This window comes from Macaca mulatta, chromosome 2, assembly GCF_049350105.2.
Source record: "Macaca mulatta isolate MMU2019108-1 chromosome 2, T2T-MMU8v2.0, whole genome shotgun sequence".
Classification (NCBI taxonomy): Eukaryota; Metazoa; Chordata; class Mammalia; order Primates; family Cercopithecidae; genus Macaca; species Macaca mulatta.
In genome coordinates this window covers 33,263,801-33,277,294 of record NC_133407.1, presented here as the reverse complement: position 1 = coordinate 33,277,294, position 13,494 = coordinate 33,263,801, and the positions used below count along the sequence as shown (strand labels likewise).

Here is a 13,494-nt window from a genome sequence, read left to right as displayed (position 1 = left end):
ATGTGTGTATTATCTACTTATATAATTTACATGCATCAAAAACATTCCATTTATTGGATTTAAGTATAGCTATAATGTATTTAGATAATGATGGCATTTAAGATATATTTAATATTTACATGTAAAGTTATACTTTCCTCCTCCGAAATATCTGAGTTACGGAATCTGAGGAAGTCATATCTTTTCTACCCCACTGCCTTTAGGCTGAATTTTCATTGTGGTTAAAACTGTACTTTTTTCTTCCTTCCGTCTTTCCTTCCTTCCTTCCTTCCTTCCTTTTTTTTTTTTTTTTTTTTTTTTTTGACAGTGTCTTATTCTGTCGCCCAGGCTGGAGTGCAGTGACTCAATCACAGCTCACTGCAGCCTCCACCTCCCGCCTCAGCCCCCTGAGTGGCTGGGACTACTTTGTAGAGACAGGGTTTCACCATGTTACCCAGGCTGAAAACTGCACTTTTCTTAACTTAATTTTGTTAGGTTCAGTTAAACAACTCCTGCTCAAATAACTGGATTCAAAAAGTGATGTTCAGTAGATGGCATCTTTGGAAACAGGCATGATGACCCATGAAGTGTACATGCTTGGGTTACTGCAGAGAAGGTGCTGTTACTTGTAGAAATTTCTCTTTGCTTTTTTAGGTGATAGCATTGGTAACCTTCCTGGAATGGTGATGAGGAGAATGGAAACACCTCCTTCTAGCCGTAGTGTAACTGGCTATGGAAGTTATGGAATAACTGGAAGAAGAATCCAGATTTTCTTAATTAAAATAAGTTTAATTTACACAACTAAAATCTGCTTTAAAATGTGTCTGTCATCCTTTGTCAGTATTTTCTGTGGAGAAAACTGTTATCCTTTTACTGTGAGATAGTTAACCTTTATAATCTCTTGTAATGTTTTCTTGGTGATTTTGTTTTAGCAGTTATTACTCGTTTTAGTGCTTTGAATGCTCAATTCACATTTTTTTTTAGTGTGAATTACTTGCAATCAGTTCACGTTTTCAAGGTGTATGATTTTAAATCTAATCTATTGCATAAGGAAAAAGGAAAACAAAACATGTAAACTATAGCTATTCTAAAGAAGTGTTTATAATCAATTCCTCATGCGTGAATTCATAGATTTTCAATGACATGTTAAAATTGAGAGAGAGCCTGGATAGCTCCTACGGTAGAGCATCAGACTTTTAATGTGATGGTCCAGGGTTCAAGTTCCTGTTTGGACGTGTCCTGTGGCTTTTAGCACCTAATTCTGACTCCATCTTTGAAAAAGCAAAAAAAAAAAAAAAAAAAAAGTATCATTTGGACCAGGTGTGGTGGCTTGTGCCTGTAATCCCAGCACTTTGGGAGGCCGAGTTGGGCAGATCACTTAAGGCCAGGAGTTCAAGACCAGCCTGGCCAACATGGCAGAACCCAATCTCTACTAAAAATACAAAAATTAGCCAGATGTGGTGGTGTACACCTATAGTCCCAGCTACTCGGGAGGCTGAGGCACAAGAATCACTTCAACCTGGGAGGTGGAGGTTGCAGTGAGCCGATTGCGCCACTGCACTCCAGCCTGGGTGACAGAGTGAAACTCTATCTCAAAAAAGAAAAGAGAAAGAAAATCGAGAACATTGAATACTGAAGAAAACATTGGAAGATTGTATAACTATTTTATGAAAAAAATTACTGTTAATATTTTAAAGACTTTCTTGTTTTGTCATTCATGGAAACCAATATTGAATGAGAATGTGGTAAAGAAAATTCAAGTTGTAATACATCTATTGCATTCCTTTGAATTCTTTCATTTTTAGGAAGCTGCACAAGCCTTAATTTATGCTGAGATGGCAGGATCAAGCCTAGAAAATATTCAAGAAAAAATAACTGAGTATCTGGAAAGAGTTCAAGCTCTACACTCTGCAGGTTAGTAAAGGACTAAAATTGTCACTCTTTCTTTTTCTTTTCTCCCATCATGTCTTTCCCCCTATGTTTGTTTCTCTTCATTTTTATCTTTGAATCTTGATGCTCACTCTGTTGCTGCTTACTCCACTTTTGGTAATCACCTCTTTAAAAATCATTTAGAAATAAGTCATAGATCTTTGAAGAGGAACCTTATAGATAATATAGTCCAGTTTCCTAATTTCCCAGAGTGCAGAGATGGTGAATTATCTATGTTCAAACAATTTATCACTGGCAAAGTTAGGATTAGAATTCAGTTAAAGTCTGCTTTTAAAATATCTGTCTCCTGTCTCTTCTTTATCAAATTAAGTGACTGTTCCTCTTCAGTGTTTGCAGACTTCAGCAGGAGGTTCACAGTGTCTTCTCTGTCGGTGTCTTCTACTTTCAAACCTTTGCTAAACTCTTTTAAAGCATATTTTGGAAAAGTCACATGTAAGCAGAGACTTGGAACTACTTGTATTTGTTTTTGTAAACGGCACAACAGGTACAATAATAGAAGTATACATAGTCTTAATGGTCACAGTTTTGTTAGAGGTAACTGATGTTGACATTGTATTTACAAATACATTGATTTCTCTAGGGGCTCTTTTTAACCCTCTTTTTCTGTTGCTGCATGATAAAGCCACAAGCAGAAGAATATTTATTCTCATGGACTTTGTGCTACTTTTTACCTCTCATTCTGAGTAGATATGAGCAATTACAACAACATCATTGGGATAAAGTAGATTTAATCATTGGATTCCTTGTTACGACAGTTCCCTTAAAAACAAGGCAGTTTACTTTAATACAGTGCCCGGAAATTGCATGTATTGAAAAGTGTACTGCCTGTGTTATTGGAACCTCACTTGAAACAAAGTGTTGATTCATGTATTCAAAATACCATACAAAATTCAAAGGAACTTTCTTTTCCCAGCCAAGTAAATGAAGTTCTTAAATTTAACTGCCCAATAATTAGGAACTTTGTTTCATAACCAGTGTTTTCAAATAAAATTATCTTTGAAGTAGGGAAGGTAGTCTTTCATGTTTACTTCCATGATCTCCCTGTTTTTTCATAGTTTTCTTCATTTCAACAACTATGTATTGAATACATGTTTTGGCTATATGGTAAGTACAGGGTAATAGATGAGTGACAGTCCGTGCCCTACTTGAGAGAGAACAGTATCAGCATTGCACTATCATGGAAACCCCTTTCTGAAGCATGCTAAACTAAATGTTAAAGCAGAATGCTCTAGAAAGGGGAGATCGTATGGTGATATTATTCCAGGAGTAGAATCTCTGGCAGCCAAAGGTGTATTTCCATCTTTCTCTTCCGTATGTACACACAGTCAAGCGCATTTATGCCATAGGCTCTTGATTCCAGTAAGATTGCTCTTTAAACCGTTGAAATCCTTGTGACAATTGGAAAAAATAAATATGAATCATTTTTTTCTAAGGAATTTTAAAAGTTATTCTTACTTTGTATTAAATACAGCTAAGCCTAAAAACTTACATGTGATTTTTGGGAAATAAATTCTAAACATTGATATATATGTGATATTCAGACATCAAATGAGACACCCCAATCTTTTGAAGAATAAAGACTTGCCAGTGAAATAAAATTCAAAAAGGATTTTTTTTTTTTTTTTTTTTTTGAGACAGAGTCTTGCTCTGTCACCCAGGCTGGAGTGCAGTGGCGTGATCTCAGCTCACTGCCAAGTTCCGCCTCCAGGGTTCATGCCATTCTTCTGCCTCAGCCTCCCCAGTAGCTGGGACTTCAGGTGCCTGCCACCACACCCAGCTAATTTTTTGTATTTTTAGTGGAGATAGGGTTTCACCATGTTAGCCAGGATGGTCTTGATCTGACCTCATGAGCCACCCGTCTCAGCCTCCCAAAGTGCTGGGATTACTGGTGTGAGCCACCGTGCCTGGCCTTAAAAAGGACTTTTAAAACATAACATAGCTTGTTTTACTAACTTCTTTCTGCTTTTGTTGAAGAAATGGAGTATAATCTCTAGACAATTAAAGGATTTTCTTATTTAATTATTATTTTAAGCAGAAAAGTCCTTTTTCAAATAAAAATCCTGTTAGGAGCCCTAAGTTTTAAAACAAGGTAGTCTGCTGACAGTTAAGAGACTCCTGAGAGAGAGTTGATTTTGGGGTGGGGAAAGGTAATTTCCCCGTAATTTTAAACATAATTTAAAATTAACCAGTGTAGGCCGGCACAGTGGCTTATGCCTGTAATCCCAACACTTTGGGAAGCTGAGGCAGGAGAATCACTTGAATCTAGGAGTTCAAGATCAGCCTAGACAACATAGACCTCATCCCTACAAAAAATCAAAAATTAGCTGGGCATGGTGGCGTGTGCCTGTAGTCCCAGCTCCTCGGAGGCTGAGGCAGGAAGACTGCTTGAGCCCAGGAGGTCAAGGCTGCACTGACCCATGATTGCACCCCTGCCCTCAGCCTGGATGACAGAGTAAGACCCTGTCTCGAAAAATAAAAAGTAAAATTAACCATCGTAGTACAGAGTTCAAGAGTTGGAATTAAAAGATCCATGTTGAGTCTTTACCCTTTCACTTGTAGCTGTGAAATCTTAGACCAGATCAGTGCTTCTCAGTAGGAAGCGATTTGCCCCCCAGGGGACATTTGGCAATTTCTGGAGAAGTTTTTGGTTTTCACGCTGCTGGGTGGCAAGGAATATGCTTCTGGGATTTAGTCGGGTAGAGGCCGGGGATGTTGCTAAAAAGTCTCCACAACAAAGAATTATCCAGCCCAAAATGTCAATAATGCCAGGCTGAGAAACACTGGGATAGATATTTCAACATTTTTGAGCTTTGGTATCTTTTTCATGAATGGAATTAGTATATACTTCAGAGAGGCATTTAAGAAGGCTAAAGTTTTGAAAACATCAGCACAAACTGGGCACAGTGGTGAGTGCCTGTAGTTCCAGCTACTTGGGAGGCTAAGGCAGAAGGGTCACTTGAGCCCAGGAGTTTAAGAGTTTAAGACCAGCCTGGGCAACCTAGTGAGACCATGTATCTTTAAAAAAAAAAAAAAAAAAAAAATCATGTACCTTTAAAGAACTAACAAAATCTCAGACTTTTCTTAAATAGCAAGTTTAGCAAGATATAATTTCCATACCATAAAATTCACCCGCTTAAAGTATATAATTCAGGTGTTTTTAGCCTATTCCCAGAGTTGTGCAGTCATCCCCGCTATCTAATTTTAGAATGTTTTCATCGCCCCAAGAGAAACCTCTTAACCATTAGCAGTCAATCCCCATTCCTCCCTCCCCCTTGCCACCACTAATCTTGCTGTTTCTATGGATTTGCCTATTCTGGATATTTCATACAAATGGAATCATCCAATGTATGGCCCTTTTGCCATCTGGCTTCTTTCACTGAGTTTGATGTTTGCAGGATTTATCCATGTCGTAGGTTGTATCAGTACTTCGTTGCTTTTTATGGCTGAGAAATATTTCATTGTATTGATATGCTGCATTTTTTTATCCATTCATTAGTTCTTGGAGACATTTGGGTTGTTAACACCTTTTGGCTATTGTAAATAATGCAGTTAAGAACATTCATGTGCATGCAGTGGCTCATGCCTGTAATCCCAGCACTTTGGGAGGCCGAGGCAGACAGATCAGTTGAGGCCAGCAGTTTGAGACTAGCCTGACCAACAGGGTGAAACCCTGTATCTACTAAAAATACAAAAATTAGCCAGGCGTGGTAGTGCACACATGTAGTCCCAACTACTTGGGAGGCTGAGGCACAAGAATTGCTTGAAAACCCAGGAAGTAGAGCCGAGATGGCTCCACTGCACTCCAGCCTGGGTGACAGAGTGAGATTCTGCCTAAAAAAAAAAAAAAAAATCATGTACAGATTTTTGCATAGACATGTTTTCTCAGTTATCTTTGGAATTCCACCCAGAAGTGGAACTGCTGTGTCATAGGATGTACCTCCATGTTTAACTTTTTTAAGGACTGCCAAATTGTTTTTCAGAGTGGCTACACTATTTTACAATTAGCTACACCATTTTACAGTTCCACCGGTGGTGTATCTGGGTTCCAAGTCCTTCACATTCTCATTAACACTTGTTATTGTCTTTTTTTATTTTAGCCATCCTATTGGGCATAAGATGTCATCTCAGTGTAGTTGTGTTTTGCATTTTTTGATGACTAACATTCAGCAATTTCTTATGTGCCGTTTGACCTTTTGAATGCCGTCTTTGGAGAAATGTCTATTCAGATCCTTTGCCCATTTTTTAACTGGGTTGTCTTTATTGTTGAGTTGTAAGAGATCTTTATATATTCTGGATTCATGTTTCTTATAGATACGATTTTTTTAATTAAAAACAAATGAAAATATTATTGCAAAGAGAAGTGAAAATATATAACTTATTCTAGGCTCAGGGTAAATAGAAAAACCAGGAACTTTATCATCAGAGCCTAGTATATTACACAGTTTTGTCTGTACAGAAAAAATGTTTTAATTGCCTTAAAATAGATTTCTTACTATTTAGCAATTTCCAAATTTTTGTTTTGTCTTTTGAGGTAGAGGAGCATATGAGGAGAACTCTTATGTTTTAATTTTTAAGTGAAGAGAGTGCCAGTGGGAGAGAGAAATTCAAGGAAATAATTTTTTAAATAAGTAGTGTATTTTTAAATATTCTTTGTCTCTGATGTCTATTGTGTGATAAATAATTGCAGATTTTTTTTCTTAGACCTTGAGATTAAAAAGAGAAGGGAGGAAGGCTGGGCATGGTGTCTCACACCTGTAATCCCATGACTTTGGGAGGCCGAAATTGGCAGATTGTTTGAACTTAGGAGTTCAAGACCAACCTGGGCAACATGGCAAAACTCCATCTCTACAAAAAAAAAAAAGAAAAGAAAAATTAGCCAGGCATGGTGGTATGCACCTGTAGTCCCAGCTACTCAGGAGGCTGAAGTGGGAGAATCTCTTGAGCCCGAGGAGGTAGAGGCTGCAGTAAGCTGTGAATTGTGCCACCACACTCTAGCCTGGGCAACAGAGCAAGATCCTGTCTCAAAAAAAAAAAAAAAAAAAAGGAGGAAATTTGTCCTTTTTTAAGGATTTTATTTTAACCTTGCTAAGTTTTTTAAATGAAGAATTACAGAGTTTTGTAAATAATATCTTAAATAGTGAAAATAGTGTGTTTTCTGGCTGTGTTTAGATAATAATCCTTCTGTATATGCTTTTTTTCTATTCTAGTTCAGTCAAAGAGTGCTGATCCTTTGAAGTCAAAGCATCAGTTGGACTTAGAGCGTGCTCATTTCCTTGTTACACAAGCTTTTGATGAAGATGAAAAAGAGAATGTTGAAGATGCTATAGAATTGTACACAGAAGCTGTGGATCTCTGTCTGAAAACAGTATGTATAGCTATAGATTACATTTGATGAGTTATGTGAAGACATTTCTTCTCTTGCTAGTGAATTTTACATAACACCTTGAATAAAACAATTTTAACAGAATAAAAAAAATTTTATTATAAATGTAACTAAACTACTCAATAAAAGATGATGAGTAGAAAGTTAATAATGGGTTTTTACATCTTATTAAAATTTTGACAGTATTGAGTCTTAAATTACAAGAACTATTTTTAACCTTTCTATTCTAACAACTAAGATAAACTTACAGAAAGAGTTCACTGTCACAAATCTATTAATTTAGAATAAACTTCCCCTTTTTTCAGTTTGATGCACTTTTTAAAAAATAAGCTAGTGGTTTGGATGAGCCTTATTTATTTGCAGTGTAAAATCTGTATGCTGAGTGGTTTTTACTGCTCCCTGCTGAGCCTTGGTTGGGACTCTTAGCTTCAAGGGACATCTAGTGCATAAAAGAGCAGTGTATTTGACAAGAGGAGGAGGTAAAGTAGTTGAGACTGGTGTCCCCAGTGTCTTTCAGAGGACTGGCTTTTTGGCAGAGTCTTTTGCTCAGAGAAACCGTCTGGCCTGATTTCTGTAGGTGCCTTGAGACTGTAAATAAGTGCTAGTCTTCCGAGGTTCCTGCCACTCAGCCTTCCACAGCACTATGGTCAAACAGTTCTGGTCCAGTTAGCACTTGTCCACATTAAGTGGTTTTAAAGTTCACCTCAGTGACAGATTTTCAACACATTTTTAAATGATACCTTTAAGGATGAAAATTAATGTCATCTTTGTTTATTCTCAATTTCAACAAGTGTAATATGCCTTGTAAATTTTTTGCTTAGAAATACAGATCAAGCAAATTGAAAAATATGCTTTAAAATGTCTGTCTCTTTCTCTTAAGTCTTATGAAACTGCTGATAAAGCCCTGCAAAATAAACTGAAACAGTTGGCTCGACAGGCACTAGACAGGTGGGTTTGATCACTCAAGTTCTAATCCATGGATGGCACTTAGTGTTATTTAAACAGATTTATCTAAATGTATTGTAAAGGTTGCAGTAACAAACCTCCATCTTTGTCATCTGACACAAATCTACTTTCTACTTCTTAGTGAATTTACCTCCTCTCTCTAGTTCCCTGCTTTAAACTCAAGAAATAAATCAATAAATGTTTTTAGTTTTAGTTTAGAACAGAAAAAACTGTGATATTTGAAATGGAGGACCTCCTTTCTGTTATGTAATATCAGACTTTCAAAGATAACTTCCAGAGAGCCTTCCATGTGTGCTAAAAATAGAAAACATGAGCATGAACTTGCTTTCAGCCATGTACATACGTCAGGTTATACAATGTGTGTAGTTTTTTTCACCTCTTAGCTGAGAGGTCAACTTTTCAATGAAGCCTGCCCTAACCATTGTTTAAAATTGAATCTCCCCCAGCAGTTGCAACCTGACTATTGTAGTATTTTTCCCATAGCTCTTATTTTCTAAGGTCTGTGAGATTTACTAGCTTATTATATTTGTTGTTAATGTGTGTGTCACCTCCAGCCTTCATCCCCCAATTGTTAAGCTCTATGAGGGCAGAGATTTTTGTCTGTTTTAAACAGGTGTCTGTTGTAACCAAGTACCTAGCAGAGTGCCTGATATGTAATATGTGCTCAGTAGATATTTGCTAAAAAATGAATGAGTTTGCGTAAGCAAATTATATATCTTGAAAGAGTGTTGTAGACACACAAAAAATAAAAGGGTGGAAATTGCTTTTATACCTGTAGCATGAATTGTCTCCTTTTGAGGCTCTGACCTGATAGATAACTGTACCACCCCAAGCCCTTCTTTTTTTAACTGAAGTAAAATAGTCATCCCTCCTTTTCATTGTCATCTACTAACCTTGAGTTTGTTTCCTCAGATTCATGAAGATATGAGCACTTGACACACAATTGTCTTCTCTATCTTGACTTCTTTCATCTGTCAGAATCATAAGTGACTTTATTACCTGTGTGGCTAACCCATCCAATATTCTCGAGTGCACCCTAAGCAAAGGGTGGGTGAGATAGCCATGGGCTCCTATGAGGATCTTTTGAAACTTACGGATCCACTTTCTAGGAAAATGCATATGAAATTTTTTCGCATATAATTTCAGAGTGTTCTCAAGAATCCTGAAGTTCATATATGCACCTCAGGTTAAGAACTTCTATTTTTTAGCTTGTTCTTTGACAGAACAAAGTCAAAATTCTGTTGCATATCATGTGAGGCTGTCTGTGATCTAGCCCCTGGTTTCCTCTCTAGTCTCATCTCCTGCTGCCTCTCATTTGCACTTCTCACAGGGGCAACATTCATTCTTTTGAAATTACCTGGCTGGGCACGGTGGCTTACGCGTGTAATCCCAGCACTTTGGGAGGCCAAGGTGGGCAAATCACCTGAGGTCAGGTGTTCGAGACCAGCCTGGCCAACATGGCAAAACCGTGTCTCTACTAAAAACACAAAAATTAGCCAGGTGTGGTGGTGGGCACCTATAATCCCAGCTACTCAGAAGGCTGAGGCAGGAGAATCACTTGACTTGGGAGGCAGAGGTTGCAGTGAGCCAAGATGGTGCCACTACACTCCAGCCTGGGCAACAGAGTGAGACTCCATCTCAAAAAAAAAAAATTTAAAAAAGAAATTACCTTAACTCATTATGCTGTTTCATACTTCTGCACATTTGTACATGTTCTTCTGTCTACTTAGAATGCTTCCTCACTGCCCAGGTGAACAACTCTGCAGCTCACGCATCGGTTCAGAGAACCCTTCTCCAACTCCTCCCCACTTGGCAGTTCATTAAGTGAATAACTTCTGTTGTACTTTGATTTGCATGTAATACTTTCATCCTCGCATCTTTTATTTTTGATGCAATTGTCTATCTTTCCCTACAAAACTATGAGTACCTTAAGGGTAGGGATTGTTTTATACATTCTTTTATACCACTTACCTTACCTTGTATAGTGTCTGATTATATAATAAGTGCTCAATTAATGTTGTCAGTAGAATATTGTTTGTAAAAAATGCTTCTCTTTGGAAGTAGCTAAAGTGGTGAAATGTTGATTAGTATGTAAGAATTTTATGTACTAATTTTACGTTAGGGATGCTTGACTGGTTCTTCAAGTAAATGTTGTGTCCTGAAAAGCTTAAATGTGAGTAGAAAAGCTAGAACAGTTGTTTGTTCCTCTCTGTTATAGAGCAGAAGCACTGAGTGAGCCTTTGACCAAGCCAGTTTGCAAAATCAGGTCAACAAATGTTAAGCCAAAGCCACCTCCAGTGAGAGCACATTTTCCCCTGGGAGCTAATCCCTTCCTCGAAAGACCTCAGTCATTCATAAGTCCACAGTCATGTGATGCACAAGGACAGAAATACACAGCAGAAGAAATAGAAGTACTCAGGTAAATAAGTTTACAATTATTTGTAATGAAGAATTTTATTAACGTCTGCAGAATTTTATTTTCATTAGGTTTGCTGAATTGTATTCAGATTTTTTCTATAGTGTATTGTGCTATTATTATGTAATTATACCATCATGTAGTCACAACTTGAAATAGTTAAAATTTTAGTTCTGATATATTTTATTATTTTCATTTGTATTTTTTGAGACGGAGTCTCACTCTGTTGTTCAGGCTGGAGTGCGGTGGTGTGATCTCGGCGCACTGCAACCTCTGCCTCCTGGGCTCAAGCAATTCTCCTGCCTCAGCCTCCCAAGTAGCTGGGACTACAGGTGTGTGCCACCACACCTGACTAATTTTTTTTTTTTTTTTTTTGTAGAGACAGGGTTTTATCATGTTGGCCAGGCTGCTGTCGAACTCCTGACCTCAGGTGATTCGCCTCCCTCAGCCTCCCAAAGTGCTGGGATTACAGGCGTGAGCCATGTGCCCAACTTTAGTTCCAATATATTTTCATATTAACGTTTTTGCTAAACATAATACACTTTGCTGAAAATCCTAGCATTCTGTGAAATTGAGCCACTAGAGGTTAAGGAGCAAAATGTGCTATAGCAGACCACTCTTAATCTAAGGAACTTTGTAACCAGAGTCCTAATGGGGGAAAGATGTTACTTTGAAATAGGAGTCTAGGTGGTGTGCTGGCAGCTCACTCCTGCAATCCCAGCATTTTGGGAGGCAGAGGGAGCAGATCACTTGAGCTCAGGAGTTCGAGACCAGCCTGGGCAACATGCCAAAACCCCATCTCTACTAAAAATACAAAAAATAGCTGGGTATGATGGTGTGCGCCTGTAATCCCAGCTACTTGCAAGGGTCACTTGAGCCCAGGGGGTGGAGATTGCAAAGCTGAGATCACGCCACTGCGCTCCAGCCTGGGCAACAGAGGGCGATCCTGTCTCAAAGAAAAAAAAATGCATATATATGTGTGTGTTTGTGTGTGTGTGTATAAAGTTTTGCTTTAAAAGGTTTTACATGCACCAAAAAGAAAAAAAGAATATATGACAGAAATCTCATTGCAAAGCCTAAACTATGTACCATATGGCTCTTTACAGAAAACATTTGCCAACCCCTCATCTAGGCAGCCAGCTTAGTGTGTCTGAAAGCAGTCTCAGAGGATATTAAAAATGTAAAACACGGCTACTCTGGGCACACTGCCTATGGAGTAGCCCTGCTCCACAAGGAGCAGTACAAAAAAAATGAAATGTAAAACACAATAATGTGGAAATTCTTGATTGCTCTCTGAACCAGTGTAGATAAGGTAAGTCTCTGAGCCAGGGTGGCTTTTTTAAAGTGAGCACTGCAGAAAGTTCAGTCTGCTTAGGGCTGTGTAAGTCACGTAGGTGTTCATCTTTTTATTTTCTAACATTGAGCTGAAAGGGCTTCTGCCTAGGTAGCAGCCATCTGAGAGCATTCTTCTTTCCTTTCCTGCTGAAGATTTTAATTGTACTCCTGCTAATCTGTCCCTTTGTCTACGAAAAATTGCCTGTGCACCAACACAACAGTGCAGGACAAAGAAGCATAGTTTTGAAGCTAAAAACTAAATTAATAACAGTCCAACACTTTTCCATATGCCACCTTCACGTTTGAAATTCCGTACTACACCAAAACAACTCTGTATTCCACCTAACAAAATGCAGCTAGCCTTCATGCGAGTGAAAAGTTTTCATCATCTTTCCAAAATAAGGCTGTACATAGTCTCAACAATCATTTCATCTATTCCTGGCTATATTAAGTAGTCCTCAGATTTCCTGACTATTGTTACCTAAAGACTAAATTCTGAAGTTACTCTCTACAACTTCTTGTAAATAGAATAAGGAAGAGAAATAAATACAAAAAGGAAATAGTTAATATAGATAAACAAGAATATACACGAAACAAGGAGAATGCAAAGCTACTACAAACCTTATTTCTTTAATTTGTCAGTAGACCATAGCTGATATCTATGACACTTCCTTCCTCCACTACCCATTTCATATCCTCCTAACCAGAAAATGTGAAGAGCATATATTTCAGAATTGTAAATGTCATGTTTTTTTATTCCAAAATAACTTAAGCAATTTATTCCTCCCTTTAGGCTTAGGATAGAATTGGTTTTGTGTCTTGGTGTCAAGGACACTTTCATTACCTCTTGAATAGTCTTGTCTTCTTGTGGGTATTAGCCTTAAAAGTATATTCTTACTGATTTGAATTATTTTCTGATATTCAATTGTGTTATGAAAATATTGTCCAAAGATATATCAACAACATGAAGTTGTCAGTTTAATTTTAATATAGTATCATACCTTGTCATTTAAATTTTAAAGAGTTGAAATAAGATTGGCAATTAAGGTAAACTTGAACATTTAGGGGTTTTTTTCTCGTGTTTGATAGGACAACATCAAAAATAAATGGTATAGAATATGTTCCTTTCATGAATGTTGACCTGAGAGAACGTTTTGCCTATCCAATGCCTTTCTGGTAAGTAAGCACTGTTGCAGTTTTTAATTCCAATATTTTGACTTTTCAGTACTTTGACGTTCAATTTAATAGCCTTGAAATTAAAAATTTTAATAAACAAATTTGTTGGAATAGAGGAGTGGCTGTGGGAAAGGGGTAGGGCAACATAGCAAGAGCAGTTTTGATAATTATCCAGTCATGAGGACATGAGGATCTCCTTTTGCCTAATATTATTTCTGTAGTGTCTAGCACAGTACCTGCTGTAAAGTAAGTACTCAGTAAATATTTGTCCAAGCAGTGGTTGAATCAC

The 13,494-nt window shown here is 37.6% G+C and overlaps 1 protein-coding gene across 2 annotated transcripts in view; it reads left to right on the top strand.

Moving 5' to 3' along the window:
- The window catches only part of CAPN7 (calpain 7), a 47,025-nt gene that overhangs the window by 4,114 nt on the left and 29,417 nt on the right, over positions 1-13,494 (top strand). For both annotated transcript variants that reach the window (XM_015132212.3, XM_015132211.3), the window contains exons 2-6: positions 1,785-1,893; positions 7,137-7,294; positions 8,193-8,260; positions 10,497-10,697; positions 13,119-13,205. In XM_015132212.3, the coding sequence (XP_014987698.1) occupies positions 1,785-1,893; positions 7,137-7,294; positions 8,193-8,260; positions 10,497-10,697; positions 13,119-13,205 (623 nt within the window). The remainder of the gene's footprint in view (positions 1-1,784; positions 1,894-7,136; positions 7,295-8,192; positions 8,261-10,496; positions 10,698-13,118; positions 13,206-13,494) is intronic.